The following is an 18,093-nucleotide window of genomic DNA, read 5'->3' on the forward strand; positions in this document are numbered from 1 at the left end:
TTTGTACTAGAATAGTTGGAATTGCGAAATGTTTAAATGAACGTGAACTACCCACAAATATTAAATACTTAAAAAAAACACAGGCTCAGGCATCGCATTAAATTACCTCGGAAAAAAAATCGGTCTCTCTCATCGATAACGAAATCGAAGACGTGCTGCCTACGCACTTGCCTCCGTCGCCGGCTTATATTGTGACGTGGCAATGAAGGCACTGCTCGTAATAAAATGTATTACAGTCAAATACAAGCCGGTGGGCAGAGCAGATCGAATGTCCCCGGAACAGCGCGCACGTCCGCAAGGCAAGCAGCGTCGTCGTCGTCTCCCAAGGCCGTGTACCAGCTTGGCAGTGGCGCATATCCCTGAAGGAGAGGTTGGCCATAGCTTAGCACTTGGATTGCTAATCTGCCAAGGCCCGTGACATAACCTCCGGCGGCGAGAGCACCGACCCGGTGCAAACAACGGAACAAGGTTAGAGGCAGCCTGGATCGCGGGAGTGGTACGGCTTCAGACGGGAGACGTGCACAAGTTGCGACGTTGAATGAGATGACGGCGAAGGCGTGAGGGGTCCAATTTCGTAGGTCACGGGAGTTACCATGCGTAGGATGCGGTAAGGGCCCGTGAAACAACACAGCAGTTTTTCAGACAGGCCGACGTGGCGCGATGGGGTCCACAGGAGTACCAAAGTGCCAGGGGCGAAGTACACATCGCGATGGTGCTGGTCATAGCGGTCTTTCTGGGCAGTTTGTGCAGTAGATATCCTGGCGCGGGCAACCTGTCGGGCCAAATCAGCGTGCGCGACCGCGTCTCGTGCGTATTCGGTTGTGAATATCCCCGAGTTAGGCAACACGGTGTCCAATGGTAAGGCAGGCTCTCGCCCAAAAAGAAGAAAGAAAGGGGAGTAGCCGGCAGCGTCGAGGCGAGAAGAATTATACGCAAACGTAACGTAGGGTAGTGGCACGTCCCAGTCGCGGTGGTCGGCGGACACGTACATGGCCAGCATATCCGTGAGCGTCTTGTTGAAGCGTTCAGTCAGTCCGTTTGTTTGCGGATGATAGGCGGTTGTAAGATTGTGCTTCGTACGGCAGGAACGGAGGAGGTCATCAATAACTTGGGACAAGAAGTACCGCCCACGATCCGTAAGCAGTTGACGAGGGGCCCCGTGGTGCAAGATTACAGCATGTAGGAGGAAGTCGGCTACGTCTGTGGCACAGCTGGTGGGGAGGGCACGCGTGATAGCGTAACGCGTAGCATAATCCGTGGCGACAGCAATCCACTTGTTGCCCGACCGGGACAAGGGGAAAGGGCCGAGAAGGTCCACTCCTACACGGTAGAATGGTTCTGTGGGAACATCAATTGGTTGAAGGGTGCCGGCTGGAAGCAAACGAGGTGTTTTTCGGCGTTGGCATAGATCACACGCCGTGACGTATCGCCTCACGGACCGGTATAGGCCCGGCCAGTAAAAGCGCCGACGCACGCGGTCGTAAGTCCGAGCCACGCCAAGGTGACCAGCTGTGGGCGCGTCGTGAAGCTCGCGGAGGACGTCAGAGCGGAGATGCTGAGGCAGTGCAAGTAGCTCGTCAGGCCCGTCCTCGCGAAAGTTTCGGCGGAACAAGATGCCATCACGAAGCATAAATTCACGCGTAGAAGGGTCGGCCGGCTTGGAGCTGAGGCGTTGGATGATCTTGTAAAGCGACGGATCACGGCGCTGATGGTCTGCAATGTTGAGCAAGTCCGACAGAGCGAATACGCCGGGGTCGTCGTCATTGTCTCGAGGGTCAGGGGGGTCAACAGGGTGACGAGACAGGCAGTCCGCGTCTCTGTGCATGCGACCAGACTTGTAGACGACCGAATAGTCGTATTCCTGTAGCCGTAATGCCCAACGACCAAGTCGTCCAGTGGGGTCCTTCAGAGTGGAAAGCCAGCATAACGCATGGTGATCCGTAACTACAGCGAATGTTTTGCCGTACAAGTACGGACGGAACTTGCTGACAGCCCATACAAGTGCGAGGCATTCACGCTCAGTGATAGAATAGTTGCGTTCGGCGTGGTTCAAAAGGCGACTGGCATACGCTATCACTCTGGTGCCACCTGCTTGTCGCTGGATCAAGACAGCTCCTATGCCATGCCCACTTGCATCAGTACGAACTTCTGTCGGTGCCGTATCATCGAAATGGGCCAAAATCGGACAACTGGTCAGACGGTTAATGAGCGAGGAAAAAGCCGTGGCTTGTGCGGAGCCCCACGAGAACGAGGTATCGGTCTTCAGAAGATCCGTGAGCGGGCGGGCTATGTCAGCGAAGTTCTCGATGAAGCGGCGGAAGTAAGAGCATAGGCCAACAAAGCTGCGAACGTCCTTCGCAGATCGAGGGACAGGAAACTCTTTGACGGCGCGCACCTTGTCAGGGTCAGGTCGCACACCAGCAGCGTCCACTACATGTCCGAGGATCTTAAGTTGTTGGCCGCCGAAATGGCATTTGGACGCGTTGAGCTGGAGCCCGGCACGGCGGAAGACCGCAAGGATGTCCGACAGACGTTGAAGATGTGTCTCGAATGTTGGGGCAAACACGATGACGTCATCCAAGTAGCAGATGCACGTCGACCACTTGAAACCGCGCAAAAGTGAGTCGATCATCCTTTCGAAGGTCGCAGGTGCATTACAAAGACCGAACGGCATGACCTTGAATTGGTACAAGCCGTCCGGCGTAACGAAAGCGGTCTTTTCGCGATCCATGGCGTCAACAGCAATCTGCCAATAGCCAGATCGTAGGTCGATCGACGAGAAATAGGACGCACCGTGAAGGCAATCGAGGGCATCATCTATTCGAGGGAGCGGGTAAACGTCCTTCTTAGTGATTTTATTCAAATGCCGGTAGTCAACGCAGAAGCGCCACGAACCATCTTTCTTTTTCACCAAGACGACTGGTGATGCCCACGGACTTGAAGAAGGTTCAATGACGTCCTTGTTCAGCATTTTCTCTACCTCGGTTTGAATGATTGCCCGTTCCGTTTGAGACACCCGATATGGTCGCCGGTGTATAGGGGCCGCATCGCCGGTGTTGATGCGATGCGTTACCTCCGAAGTCTGGCCTAACGGACGGTCGTCCAAATCAAAGTTGTCCCGGTAGGATGCCAGTAGCTCGTGCAGTTGGCGAGCTTGTGAGGCGGAAAGGTCCGACGACATCATCTTCGTTAAGTCATCGGATGTCGGTGGATGATCTTTCGGACCGTCGGGAGGACTTGGGACATCAGTGGACACAGAAGAGAGCTGGCATCCATCGAGCGGACAAACAGTGGCCAGTGACATTCCCTGTGGAAGAACTTGGTAGGAACGACCAATATTCAAAAACGGCAAACTTATTTGATTTTGTGCGACCGTGACGACTGTATGAGGAAGCGCCACGTTGTGCTGTAGGAGAACGTCAGTAAGAGGGGAAACCATGTACTCGCCGTCGGGGACAGGTGGGCACGGGGACAAAGGAACGTAGGTTATGGCTTTTGGAGCTAATCGTAGGTGTTCGGCAGAGCATAGACGGTGATAAGGTTCAATGTCGGCAACAGGACCAATCGGCAGGTCAAGACGGAGGATGCCGGAGGCGCAGTCTATGAGGGCGGCGTGGTCAGTAAGAAAGTCGAGGCCCAGAATAATGTCATGAGGGCAGGCGTCCAAGACGGTGAATTGAACTGGTATTTTGTGTCCTGCGATGCCAACTCGAGCTGTGCAGAGACCTGCTACGGTGGGTGTCCGGCCGTCGGCGACTCGTACAATGTTGGAGGGAGCAGGCGTCATAACTTTGTGCAGGCGGCGGCGAAGGGGCGAGCTCATAACCGAAATGTTCGCACCGGTGTCTATCAGGGCGTCCACACGAATACCATCAATATCAATTTCCAAGAGATTGTGTTTCGTCGTATTAGTGAAGAGAGGATTTTCGGGCCAGGTCGGAAATGCAGCATCACCTCCGGGAGCTGCATGAGCTAGTTTCCCGGGGAGGTAGCGGCGTAAGAAGCAGGCGGAGAGGGGCGGCGGGGTTGAGGCGAACGAGACTGGCGACGTTGTGGGGACGGGGAACGGCCAAAACGGGTGGTCAGGGAACTGCCGGAAACGTCACGCTGCTGGTAACCAGGCATGAATTGGTGGGTCCTATCGCTGGAATAGCTTCTATCAGGAAACCTTGGCTGCGGCGGCGACGACCAGCGGTAACGGCAGTAGCGAGACACATGCCCGACGCGCGAACAATTGAAGCAAATTGGCCGGTTGTCAGCGGTACGCCATTCGGTAGGGCTGCGACGGCGGTAACGGGGTGGGGCGTCGTAACGGCTGGGCATTCCGCTCTGTGCGAAGGGAGTGGAGGAGCTTGCAGGAGCATGCGAGCACGACAGAGAACACACAGGGTGAATTCCCAGGTTGGCAACTTCTTCACGCACGACTGCCTGGATGAGTGCAACAGTCGGGGCATTTCGGGCATGGCCGTATTGAGGTGGGATAGCCGGAACCATGGCCTCTATTTCGCGGCGGACTATCGTCGTCAGAGGGTCGGTATGAGTCGGCAGGTCATCGGTCGGCGGTGGGCGGGGTGGCCCACCACCACAATATTAACATCCTGAAAAAAATGCCACATTTCTTTGTTAAATCTTTAGATTTTAGTGACAACGATCTCGATAAATGGAGCAGCGCATTCAGACATGCTGCAGTCGAATAGAACGTTTATCGAACTGCGGTCTGCTGACTTGGCCAAAGCTGCAGCTCGTTAAAGCGGCGCCCAGATCGCCCTTTGTACGACTTTTTGCAAAGAAGTGGAAAGGGAAAACAGTGCCGCAAGAGCGTCGAACAAAGATACGTATTTGCTCTGCTCCAGTATTTGCTCTATTCCTCAGGTGGCAATAAATTGCTTCCTTAGCTTTAGATCAGTCATTCTCAGCCGTGGATGTGGGGGGAGCCCTTGTATAGAGGTGGAAGCGATGGGGAACCCATTGAAACAGGGGGTCGGGGGGGCGGTTAAGGAGGACATGTAGACTAACACAACTGGAGCGCGAAACAGGTCAGTTTAGTTTAGAAAAGTGTCACATCCCTTCAATTTAGGCAGTTCATCAATACGCGGCAGAGTCGCACAAGAAGAGTTGCACATCAGCTTCCGCATACAAATTAAGGCACTTTCTTTTCAAGCATGCAACCCCGGAAAAAGCACACTCATAAGTTGCAGGAAACTGATGACAGAATTATTTCATGGGAAGGGGGAATATTTATGCAGCTGATCCAAAATGCCTGAAGGCTCGGTAACTGACTTTGCCTTTATACAGTATATATATATATATATTCTGACGAAGGCTTCTCCGAAGCCGAAACGTTAATACATTTTCGTTCGTTACCCTTTAGTCTTCTCTTTCACTGTATATATATATATATATTGTAGAGGCACGAAGCTTTGCGAAAGAAAAGCTGCAAGCGCAGTCACCGGCCAATCCACCATCAGAGCGACGAGGACGGCGGCCGACTGGAAGCGAAGAAAGAAGAAGCGCGAGGCTCGTTCGGAGAGAAGGTGAAAAAGCTGCGGGAGTGCTGCGTAGGCTATGCAATCATAAATTCGGTATGCGTAGAGACGCCCTGCTAATGATTTATCGTTGCTATGTTCGCCCAGTATTGGAATTTGGTTGCGTGTTATTTTCTGGCTGCGCGACGTACAAACTCCATCCCCTATTTCTTATTGAGAGATTGGCGTTGCGTTTATGTTTAGGGTTGCCAAAGTATGTAGCTAACTCTGTATTGTACCTTGAGGCACGGTTGCCTTCACTTCTGGATCGATTTAAATTGTTAACTGTTGTAACATTTCTAAAACTGTTTGAATCTCCATTATACGAAGCTCAACCCATTTTCCTCTTGAGGCCTGACCTTTTTCGAGGATTTACGTGGCCCCGATTTCAGCGTCCTCAATTGGATTGCGTTCAGGCATGGCTGCAGCCTCTTCGTGCAGATCTTTTTCTAATCCAGCCCTATTCTGATAATTTGTCGCCTGTCGACATAAGCTTGGACAACATTTTTCCTTCGCATGCGAAATTATTGCCGGCCCGATTACTCAATCATTTACTTGAAGATCACTTGGCCACTCTTCATACTGATGTCGTCATTGCCACAGATGCCTCGCAAAGTGATGAGAAGGCTGGGGTAGGAATATATTCTCAGTCTCTAGATTGGTCCTTCTCAATCAGGCTGCCAGACTATACCCCGATCGTTCAGGCAGAATTATTGGCGATAATCTTAGCCCTTAATAAACTACAGCACAGATTTGCGGGGGTGGTTATCCTTTCGGATTCTCTCTCCGTGTGCACTGCTCTAACAAATGATAAAGATTCTTCTATTCTCAGGTCATTCCGTTCATTCATTCCTTACCAGCTTCGCGAGATCCGGTTAGTGTGGGTCCCTGGTCACGCAGGGATAATCTTCAATGAAATGGCAGACCAATTAGCCAATTTGGCTCTTGGGGGTCCTGCCGTCGTGAATTGCCCAATTGACAGTTTTCTTTTGGGGGCGAGGTTCAGGCGCCTTCAAGTTTTACAAAGTAATCGGCAAGATGCCCTTCGTTCATGCTCCGACTATATTCACCTCTCTCACTTATGGAAGCCTAAATTTTGCGAATCTCGTAAATGTGAGGTCGCAATCACAAAATTTCGTTGCAGAATCCCCCCTTTAAATTTTTATCTACACAAAGCTGGTCAGGCGTTATCTCCTCAATGCCCTTTCTGCAAGGCCCCTGAAACAATAGAACACTTTCTTTTAAATTGCCGCAGCTTTTCCTTGATGCGACGCACGCACCTTGAATACACGTTTAATCGGCTGAATCTCCCTTTATCTTTAACCGTTATTCTTTCCCTGGGTGCTTCCGTCATAGGATTTTGCCACAGAGATGTCGTGATCGCCTTTCATTCCTTTGTTGCGGCGACAGGCCGGATGCCCTGCTAGATAGCTATGCCTTCATTCGCAAGATTTTTCTTTTTTTTTTCCTGACAATCCTGTTCAATCCAAAGATTTTTTTTTTCTACTCTCAATGTTTTTTCTCGTACTTCTTTTTTTTTTCTCTCTAAAATAAACCGGGTCACAGCCTAATTATTACTGGCAGCTTCTTGGCCAATCCCCCGCGTGGGTACGCGCCATAACATAAGGAACCAACCAACCAACCAACCAACCATAAACATGGCGTCGTGAGAATCGGACGTCCGTTCTTTACAAGTGGCGCAGCCGACAGGATTTGAAGCCCCGAGGCGACCCAGCCTCCGGACCTGCTCTCCCTCGCGGCGATCCAGCCGCAGGGACGCCCCTCAGCAGAGGCCAAGGCCTGGTACGCCTTCCAGCACTGCTGCCCGAGTTCATCGGTGGGGCCGCGGTCCCAGCACGAGCGCTCCTCAAACCACCCCGTCTGGTGCCAGCGCGCACCACCGATTTCTTGGGCTCAGTAAAAGTTGATTCCTCCTCCTCCGAACGCAAGGACAGCCCCCCAGGCGAGCCAGCCGTGGGCGCGACATTCCCAAGCGGCCGACGTCTTCTTGACTCGGCGCTGCGTCCGCCGTTCGCGCGTGATTTCTGCACTTCGGATTCTCCACCGAGAGTGACCGACCTTTCCCGATGGCGACCAGTGCTGCGCGTGGAGGCTACCTTTCTTGGGCTGCCCAGGCCCTGACAGAGGTGTGCCGGCAGCTTGCCGACGTCGTGCCTGCCCCTGAATACGCTGTCCGTGGCAGCGCGTTTTCATCGCCTGCCGTCGCGGACGTACCGGCGTTTCATGGATTCCAGGACGGCGCTGTTCGCTGGGTACAGCTCATTGACAGCCTTGCCGCATGCCATGCGTGGCCTGAGAATATCAAGCGGTCAGTCGCTGAAGAGCGCCTGCGCGACGCTGCTCGGGCGTGGCATCTGTACGAGGGAAACACGCATTTTACCTGGGCAAGCTGGAGCGGGGCGTTGATCGCAGCGTTTGGTAACTCTCAGACACCTACAACGCCCGCTACATGGAGATGCGCAGCCGGTACCAAGGCCACAGAGAGGACATCAAGGCCTACATGTATGACAAGCTCCGCCTGCTCGTAGACTGTGGCCTCCCTTGGCTGTCTCCCGCAGCGAGACAGTACGTCATAGATGGCCTTGCTGACCCTGCCCAAGCGGCAATCCTCACATTGCAGCCACCAGATGTGAGCCTGCAAGATTTTATCGACCTGGCCGTAGAACTGCAGCAGAGTGCAATCCGGCAGGCACAGGAACATCCCCTTCAGGCATCGCTACATACCCCGGCGGAGGCTCCGAGCCCTGGTCCTGAACTAAGTGAGATGGCTGTGAAGGAGGAGGAGACAACCAGCAAGACGACCCCAACTGTGACTGAGGAAGGGGCCCCGCGACCAAAGTATCCGCACCAAGCCCATAACCAGCCGACGGTTTCCTGCGTGCCGATGGAGGCCTCCCCTGAAGATGAGCCACCTTCGGCTCCCGAAGTTTCGGAGAGGTTGTCACCGACGGAGGGCCAGTCACCTTCACCACTTAACCTCTGCCTTCTGGAAGGCCAAGAAGCAAACGAGCTCGAAGTTTCCCAGAGCTGGAACGACGAAGAGGCCAGTCCAGAACTGAAGTCGCTGAAAGAAGAGGAGGTGAACATCCAGACGACACCGAAGGTCACGGAAGGCGGGGAACCATGTCCAGAATCCCTCGAAATGACGCCAAAAAACAATCTTACGTTCTCCGCGATGCGTAATGCGAATTACCCAAGGAAGCGTATCTTGTGTCGACCAGAACGCGAGAAAACGATCGAGAACGACACCTGGAGCAATTCCTCAGCAATGGTCCATGAAGACTCCGTTAAAGGCAAAGCCATCGTTTCGATTCAAAGGGATGACGCCGAAGCCAGAAACGAGTTAATGTCAAACGTCCAAACAAAACACGAAAAGCAAGTCCAACATAACGATGCACTTGCCGCAGACAAGGACTTTTCAGAGACCCTCCTTGAAGCATACAGCGACAAAACGGGAGGCAAGAACACCCAAGAAAAGATGGACTTACTCAGCAAGGACAAACCCGAACAAGATAACCGCGGCGCGACAAACCCACAGGACATGATCATTCCGAAAGCCGCCGTGGCATTCTTTGCAACGACAGCAAGCATATCCCTTGCACAAGCTAGAGAGGAAGAGATGAACCACAGAACCACGAGACCCGCATACCGAGAAAAGATGTACAACGACCCTGGTGTCAAAGTCAAGGACCCACGCCAAGAGCTCTTTGGTGCTCGCCATCGCAGTGTGGCCGAGTGTAGAGGCACGAAGCTTTGCGAAAGAAAAGCTGCAAGCGCAGTCACCGGCCAATCCACCATCAGAGCGACGAGGACGGCGGCCGACTGGAAGCGAAGAAAGAAGAAGCGCGAGGCTCGTTCGGAGAGAATAAACATGGCGTCGTGAGAATCGGACGTCCGTTCTTTACAATATATATATATATTAGTAGTGCGGACGACAGCGACCAGCTGTCGCCCGCACTACTTGTTTACTGTGAACTATGGAGTTACGCTTGTCGCGTCGCTCACGAAAGCCTTTCCACGGGGCAATCCCCTCAAAATTTAAAAAGGGGCTAGGGGCGAAATTCTGAGTTGTGCCTGTTTCAAGCCGCGACGTATTCCCGGCGTTCCGGTTGCGGGGTCTCTGAACCAACACCCCCATATGGTGGTTACAAGGTCCCGACTTGATTGATTGGTCTGCGCCCCTTCCTTGACGTCTCCGTTCAGTTAATCAGGTTTTGTTCGAAGTGGACACTTTGAAGCGGACTAAACTCACAATTCCGCCACGGGGTGACGTTATTGGGCATGGATAGCTATAGCGATGCGTTTTTACACCGCGGGACAAAGTGCACGACGGCGCCACAATTGTCACGTTTAACAAGAGAGTTCACGCAGCAGCCAAGGGGGCTGACACTCATCCAATTGTTAAATAACGAAAAATAATTTAATTACTATCAGTGAACTTGCAGCAGTGGAGTGGCCCCCCTCCCCCGTATCTGGCCTCATTAATCCAAACCTGAAGAGACCGAAGGGCTCAAATAGGAATACTTTTCGTCTCTTTGCCAGTCGCTAAAGCAGTATTTCATTTATAAAGCAGCTGCCAGGAATGTCGCGTGGGTGACGGTGTAAAAGTCGTTGCGAAGGTCCACCGCGAACGTGATGTGCCGTTGCCACTGATTCGTCTTCCACACAAGCCGCCCCATCAGATACAAGCAGTCATGCGTCCACAGGTTCGGCCTGATCTGGTTAGGCTTGCGCGCCGCGTCACTTCATCGGAGTGGTACGCTCAAAAGGAGATCGCCTTTCCGGACCCCTCGTGCGCGATGCCGCGAAGGATCTCTACCAAGAGCTCAATGCTACGTTCGTACGCCTACCTATGCCGTGACGGCTCTGCTATTCGTGGGCGTGCGGGCGTGCAATGGCGTTAGAGGCACTTAGAGCCACTAGATCGCTGTACCTCTTGACTCGGCTGTCACGTGACTATTGGACCTCTTGACTCGTTGGACCTGTTTACTCATTGGACCTCTTGAGCAGAATTCGGTAGAGAGGTCCAATATTCTAGTGTTGCTCTTGCAACACTAGAATATTGCCCACGCGCACTTAACATAGATCGACACCCGGTTGACCAAAATGACAACGCATATTTGGAGTTCAATCTAGTGTGTATATATAACACATCCGTAGGGACATCTTCCCCTGGTCTGGTACCCACATAGCGGATAACCACGCTGGCGATTTTTTTTTTCGTTTTATAGCGACAATGTTAGCTTGCACCGTGCGAAACATTTTCGTTAGATAATTATCTTAACTTGTATGCCGTCCGTCAACAGCTGTCGCTGAAGGTCGTATAACCTTAAGGTGACCGTCAGTGACTTTAGTTTTGCCTTCGGCGTTTCCACCAGGCGATACTTCACGAGAGATCCCTTGACGTTCTTCGCAGCCTATCAAGATTATAATGTAACTTTAGTACATCTAGTTATCGGTAACATTTTGCCGATAGTTTTAGCCAACAATCGATAATGTTACATTAATAATTTCGTAGTAGTCAACATTCATGCCGTGATGCGAAGAGTATACGGAGAGTATACGGAGTATGTAGTGCACTACTGCCTACCGCGGTGGCTCATGAGTTAATCGCATGAGGGCACTGGACTAGAAGACTTCTGTGATTTCTGGAGTTTACCTTTTCAACAGTATTTTTACATGCATCCATTTCAGTGTTTTTGTGTTTCATATGCATATATTTTTGCGTATATCGCGTGATGAAACTGAATTCGGAGGACATTTGCAATTTAGTTACTTCATTTGCTATTTCGTTTTACAAATATTTGTTGTCGTAAAGTTTCATGTGACGGAAGATGGTCACCATATTTGACTGTCAGTAGTCAAACTGGGCAAATTTTTGTTATGTTTGTTTATATTTGTTTTGTTTGTTGTATTTCCTATATATTTACCTTCAGCCTTAATATTGCCACTTACACATTTTTCTGCACATGCAAGGCATAACACTGTTCACGTTGGTATATTTGGCAAAGAGGCAAATAAAGCAAACAAGGTCCTACAGGAGAGTCAATTTTCAACACCCCGCTTGCTGGCCTCACAGAGGTTACTCGCCAGCTAATGCGTCTCGCAGACTCTAATGCTGGAATGCCATTAATCAGGAGGCCAACCTGACGCGCACCCTGCGCATCCTCTGTAAGTTCCAGGTTCCACATATAAGTGTCAAGCGAAATAGCCCCGTGGAAGCAGCCAGATGCTCCTAGAAAATTTACACCGGTATAATTGGCAAATTTTCGCGGATTGCTCAGTTTATCAGCACCGAGGGGCTAGCGCAGCGGCGTGCGTCATTTCAGCTGCGCAGCGTTCTCGCACGGGCTGCCCGACACGCGGCTTCCTCTACAGCAGGGGTCGGCAACCTGCGGCCCCAAGCACTTCGTCAGAACCCCCAAATCCCCCCTCAACCCCCTGTCACCTCCTTTCTAAGGGCCGACCCGCCAGTTTTGACCTCAAATGGAGTTATAGGGGAGACAAGAACAGAGAATCGATCGCTTCCAGTTGGTATTGTCTTCCATCTTCACACTTAGCCAGATTATTGCCAATTATTGTCAAATGCTATTGGCGATTCGCTGAACTTTTTCTCTTCGCCGGCATAGCCACCCTTCCCCCCACCCGATTTGCCGTCCGGCCCTCCGCTCTAGCCACTGTACCTCCGCCGTGTCGGCTTCATGCAACTCGGCCCCCACCTCAAAAGGTTGCCGACCCCTGCTCTACAGAAATTGCCGGCGCGTCTGCATTGCGAAAGCGTAAGCCACACAGGCCGCAGCAAGTAGTTATTCTGACGGATAAAGCAGCACTACAGCTTTTGTAGCACGGGAACCTTTAGTCGAAGGGCTCATTACGGATTGGGCAATACCTCAGCAATAAGGGTTTAAACGTGTGATTTCAGTGGCTGCAGTTTAGTGCTAGCTTCAAGGAAAACGAAACCGCTGAACGGATGACGCTGATAGCGCTGCCATTTGCTCCGACTGCGAAATTCAGTTTCCCGTGACCACTGGTTCATCGTCAGACGAGCATTAAAAAAGCAAGGCTCTTGTTTTTTCGGCGCCAAGCAAGCGCACCTTTGCAATCGCACAAGGAGGGAAAGGGAGGATGCTCAAAAAAGTAAGCCGCAATGGGCAGTGTGTGAAGGACGCAGTATATACATACGACATGTCGTTCACTTGTGGGCAGTCGTACACATGGCGAACTGGCCGCTGCCTCAACGATCCGTTAAGGGAGCACGCGCACAAATTAAAGGAGGTAAATGGTTTATATCTACCCTCTCACTGCCTAAAATGCACGTGTGAACCGATATTTTGTGACGCCAAGATTCTAGGTATAGAAACAGGAATCAAATGGCCCGTGAACTTTGGGAGGCATGCATATAAAGAAAAGAGGAATTGGTTTCGTCAACGACACGTCAGTTCCCCTTTAAAAGTGCTGGATCAGTTTCAAAGTTAAGCTTTGTATGCCTAGGGTTCTGCGCATTTGTCCTGTGCGCGAGCAGAAATGCCTTGCGGTGAAGCCATGGCACCTTTATTGCCTTTAAAGGTGCCATGGCTTCACCATGGCTTCATGGCCCCTTTATTGCCTATCGCGAATGCTTAGCAAAAAACGGCTGGAACTCTTGTTTTATCAAAACATTCCCCCAAAAATTCTATGACAGTTGATCGTAAAGACAACTACCATTACGCCGAGTTTCCGTTTACTTGTCATAAGTAGTTCAAAATTAATGGCGTTATCACTGTGCCGTCTGCTTAACAGCTTCGCCGGTCAGTATCCACCTTCGCAGAATGAAATGGCTTATGGTTTTTCTTTTTTTGATAGAGCGCGTCCATGGCCTGGTGAGTGGCTCTGGCTACATGTGCGCTCGGCTCGTTGGCGCATCACTGCTGTATCTCATCGCAACCCGATCCATTAAATAAACTGTGGGTGGCGCTTGTCCTGTCACCTCCCACGTATTCGTCGTTTGTAGCCCTAAAATAATGCCACGAATGATTGCTGGCAGCGTTTGGACAACAAAATGGCTTGAGAAACATAACGCGTAGATAATTTTATTGCACGGAATTCTCATTCCCATTAACTAAGGAGGGAGCTTTAAAGGTCCGAGCACTCAAGGGTAAAAATAAATTTACAATAAAAGTAGCAGGCAGTCTCATAGGCGTGACGAGAGATATTCCCATGGGGGGCTGTCGGTCCCACCAGTATTAGGGGAGGATATATCGAATCGAGAGTCCACATCAAGAGCCAAAGTCAAGCTGGTTGTTTCGACCCATGTTGGCAGAGGGGCGGTGGGCGGAACGGTGCTTTCGCGGTCTTTGAATCCGAAACACTCGCCGTCATTCTCTGCAAGGCCCAAACGACGGGGTGCATCGACGACTTTGACACAAGGATTGGCTGTTCTCCATTTCGTCCAGTTGTGGTAGTGGTATCGGAAGGTCAGTATGGTCCAGGCGCTGTAGACGGCGAAGAGCAGAAAGGCAAGAGCGGTGAGGGCAAGGGACTCCCAGAGCCGACGTAGAAGCACCTGCTGTGCAGCGCCGTGCAGGCACAGCACGCCGCAGAGGAAAGCGAGCGGCGAGAGCAGCCCGAAGCACACCACATCCCCCAGGAAGCAGCGACGCACGTTGGAGGTGCGCAGCCACTCGCCGAAGCGCCGAGGTCGGAGTTCCACCTGGAAACGGTAGTGACAGAGCTCGCAGGTGTCGCTGCCACTGGCACCAAGCCACTGCTCCAGGCAGAGCAGGTGCACGAGACCCATGGTGCCGGAGCAGCGGCAGATGGACAGCAGCGGAGACTCGTGGTCGCCTTCGTGGCAGATGCGGCACATGGGACCGCTGCTCGCCGTCACGTTGGCTGCACCCACGCTCAGCAGAGGGCTCGCTGGGACGGCCTCTTCGGCGGTGCCCGACGGAGCACTCGGCACATGGACGTGTAGCATATTGGGCAGGAAACTTCGGGGACTGCGCGGCGGCTGCCGGTCGATGCCAGAACGCCTGGTGCTTATAGGCGTCGATTGTAATAAGGCTTTACACGGAGCGTGACCGACGGCACTGGTTTCGTTTCCCTCCACATCTTCAATGTGAGCACCGCACGGCATCGTACGACAGCACACGTGATGCGTGCGCTATTTATACAACGTAGGGGCGCTGCATCGGATCGAAGCTACTTTTTTAATGCGCAACTCATGTTTCAGAACATTCTTGGGTGTTATTTCAGTTTGCATGCTTTCTTGTCTTTTCTTGTTTGTTACAGCTCTACCCGCGGTCGCGTGTGATATGGCTATGGGAGGCAAAACAAAGAGCTGAAACAGGCTAGGGCTGGTCCCAGACTGCTGATAAGATGAGATAAAAGCATGCAGGGGGAAGGACAGTACTGTTTACTTGTATTTCAGAGTTTGGGCTGCATGAATAAATAAAGAGTTTTCGTTACACGTTTTCAAGCTTCGTAATGCGCTCAGCCGGCGAGTGGGCGGGCTACTGCACCTGCGCACCGCGCTCAGCCGGGAGCGCCCGAGCAGAATGCGGTTGTAATGAGTGTGAGTGAGTGCCCGAGACGGGTATGAAAGAAGTGAGGCGGAGTCCTCTTTAGTATCCAACGCTCCGAGGACATCTGAACCTTTATAAGTTCTGAATCCCAAAGTAATAATGTCCACTCGAGCGCCGCTAAGATGCGGTGCGCTCGCGGATGCCGCCCTTGTGCCTAAAATAATCTTCGCCGCGGCAAATCCGGATAGCACGGTATTACCACATGAGTAAGATGGACAGTGAATGTAGCAGCCAGACGTCAATCAACCTGGTAAAAAGAGATATTAGGTGTTGGTATGGCAAGTAGTCATAATTCGTTGCTTTTGTTCTTATTACGGCGTACGCTGTGTACCATGTGGTTCCTTCAGAATCATATCTGTGCGTTTTCTTGAGTTAAAAAAATACAACTCACAGTTATCGCTTGTGTGTCCTTTTGTTGTCCCTGTGCTCGTGTGTTTGCACTGTAATACAAGATGAATCCGCACCAACTCGCCCAAGTCGATATTCAATCTCCATTTCGCATGTTGGTTGCAGCACGGTGAAAACTACGAAGTGTGCAGACGCTGTGTCCCTGCGCAGCGCTATACAGAGGGCTCTCATCCCAAGCAACCATGGACGTCCGTGGAACGCCCGAAAAACAGCCGAACATCCAATGCCAAGTTTGGACGGCCTCTGTTCATGTTTGGATGTACGCTCAATATACGTTCATGTTTGGATGTACATTTGTGGACATTGTGGGCTTGGTGGGCCTAAGATGGACCGTTGTGGGATACGGGGGGTTTCACCACGCCCGCAAAATGACCCATCCAAAATGCCCCAGAGAGGTTCGCGGCGTCCACGAGGGAGACACCGTGACGGGTTCGACTCACTGACAAAGGCGACGACAGGCTTCAAAGGGCCAGAACGAACCAGATTTATTGGCGTACATTGATCGCCTCGACAGTGCTAAGAACTACACTGCATCAACGCGCGCCTCAAGGCTCGGCCTCAAACGGGCTGCGATGGCCGAGACGACACGTGAGCTGCCGGTAAGGTAGGCCTAGGCCTACCTCGCGCGTCCGATTGGAGTCAGGGGCCCCGCTCCGGCGGGTGGCAGCGAGGGCGCGCCGCGTTTCCCGCCATTCCCTATCCCCGATCCTCCATCTTCCTTCCAAGCGCCAAGAGCAAGAGCAAGAGAGCCGCGGAACGCACTCACCAAGAGGCAGATTCCCGGGTGAGGAGGAGCGCCAGCAGCAGATAAGAGCGGTTTTAACGCTGGCGCGTCTGCCGGCAAGATGACGTCACGTGCAAAGGAAAGCGCGCTCGTTTGAAAGCTAAGCTCGCGGTAAGTGGAACAGGGGATCTCAAGGATTTCCACAACGTCCAGCAAAGATGTACAAAGGATATACATTTTCGTATGTCCGAAGGGAATATGCAAGAGTGGAAAATGAAAAAAAAAAAAAAAAAAAAACTCCCTGACAGAAATTGAAATTGCAAACAAGATAATTGGCTTAAAAAGCAAAAAAAAAAAAAAAATCCCTCATAGCTCGGGCTCCGGCTGCTGCGTTGGTGCGCGGCTTTCTGGACTAAGAGATCCACTCACTTTTATGCTCAATAAATTAACGTTTTTTTTCCTCCTCCTCTGGTCACTCAAGTCTGCTTTTGTGCATTGAAGGCGAAAGCCTGGCAATAACAATTCCTTTACTACTACATCGTATATTTCTGCCTCTTTTTCTTGGCTTTGATTTCTTTGTCTTTGGTGCAAGTCACCTAGACAAGCTTTTTTTAAACTCACCTGGCGTCACGTTCAGTTGACATGCGGCAGTCACTATTCTAAAACTTTTGCATTTCCAATTCATAGTTTCGTGAATTTCGTGAAGCGGGCACCTTAGCCCCTCAAAGCTACCGATTCCTGGCCAATTCCCCATGTAGTATGTGCCACTAAGAAAGGAACAACCAGTGCAACAACTTGGCAACGTACGGAGACAGTATACAACGAGATGCGCATCGGGCTGCTACTCTGGAGACCCGGTTGTGAAATCCCATCGGATCAAACATGTTTTTATTTATTGACCCTTTACAGCGGCGTTTATTAATTTTAACCCGACAACAATGACAACGGTTTTTCGCAGAATGGGACACTAAAGCTTTCACCTTAAAGGGGCCATGCAGACAAAATACAAGTTTGTTTTATTCGAAAGATTTAATGTTTTATAGGGTCCCAAGCGCTTGTTCGGCAGCAAACGATGCTTTATTCACTGAGAAATTAAATATTTTCAGTCAAAATTTCAATTCTCCCGCTAAATCGTGTGTTTTCGTGACGTCACAATGACGTATTAAGAGCAGGGGCCCTCTGAGACTCGGACTTTACGACAAGCTTTCCATCGCTACAACATAAATATGAATAGGGTGTGGGTTCACACGCTTCATGGCGCAAGCCTTTTAATTAGGGTTGTATCATAACGCGCTACACAAGGGGATTTTGTGTCATGTATTCAACACTACAGAATAAAGGTGAAGTAGTGCTTCAAGACTGGTTATTAAAGAAGCACTTAAGTTTGCAGCAAGTGCAGGTACTAAAGTTGGCCGCAAACTCCCAAATTTTGGATTATAACCGGCCCGAAGTCTATATTTTGTTATTCCCTGGCCATCTCCTGAACATTTTGGTTCGGAAATTCCCAATTTTAAACATCCTGCGAATGCCTGAAAATTGGGCTCGGACGTCTCTCAAATGTTCCTAGGATTGGCAATTCCTTTGCACCGGACCATCCCACGGATGTCGGTAGTACATCCGCCGGCTTTCTTCGGAGGTCCGACTACAGCCACTAAAGGTTTTATAAACACTTAGCTTACTTAGTGGCTCTAGGTACGACGGTCGTCCGAACGTCCGTCATGCGATGTTCTACGGATGTTCGGTGGACGTCTATGAGCCTGTAGGTATACTTAGTGGGTGTACTTTTCCCATAATTTTGAATTATGGCACAGTTAAATTCATATCTGTTTATAACCGAGGGTCTTTTATTGGC

At 51.2% G+C, this 18,093-nt stretch overlaps 1 protein-coding gene across 1 annotated transcript; it reads right to left on the minus strand.

The window, feature by feature from the left end:
* Positions 1–13,599: 13,599 nt before the first annotated feature.
* Positions 13,600–14,831, minus strand: LOC144155460 (E3 ubiquitin-protein ligase MARCHF2-like). The gene has a single exon (XM_077686912.1). The coding sequence runs from the start codon at positions 14,659–14,661 to the stop codon at positions 13,717–13,719; it is 945 nt and encodes a 314-aa protein (XP_077543038.1). The 5' UTR covers positions 14,662–14,831; the 3' UTR covers positions 13,600–13,716.
* Between the last annotated feature and the right edge of the window lie 3,262 nt (positions 14,832–18,093).

The sequence above is a fragment of the Haemaphysalis longicornis genome, unplaced genomic scaffold, assembly GCF_048455015.1.
Source record: "Haemaphysalis longicornis isolate Haplotype H1 unplaced genomic scaffold, Haemaphysalis longicornis Haplotype H1 scaffold_1, whole genome shotgun sequence".
In the NCBI taxonomy this organism is placed as follows: Eukaryota; Metazoa; Arthropoda; class Arachnida; order Ixodida; family Ixodidae; genus Haemaphysalis; species Haemaphysalis longicornis.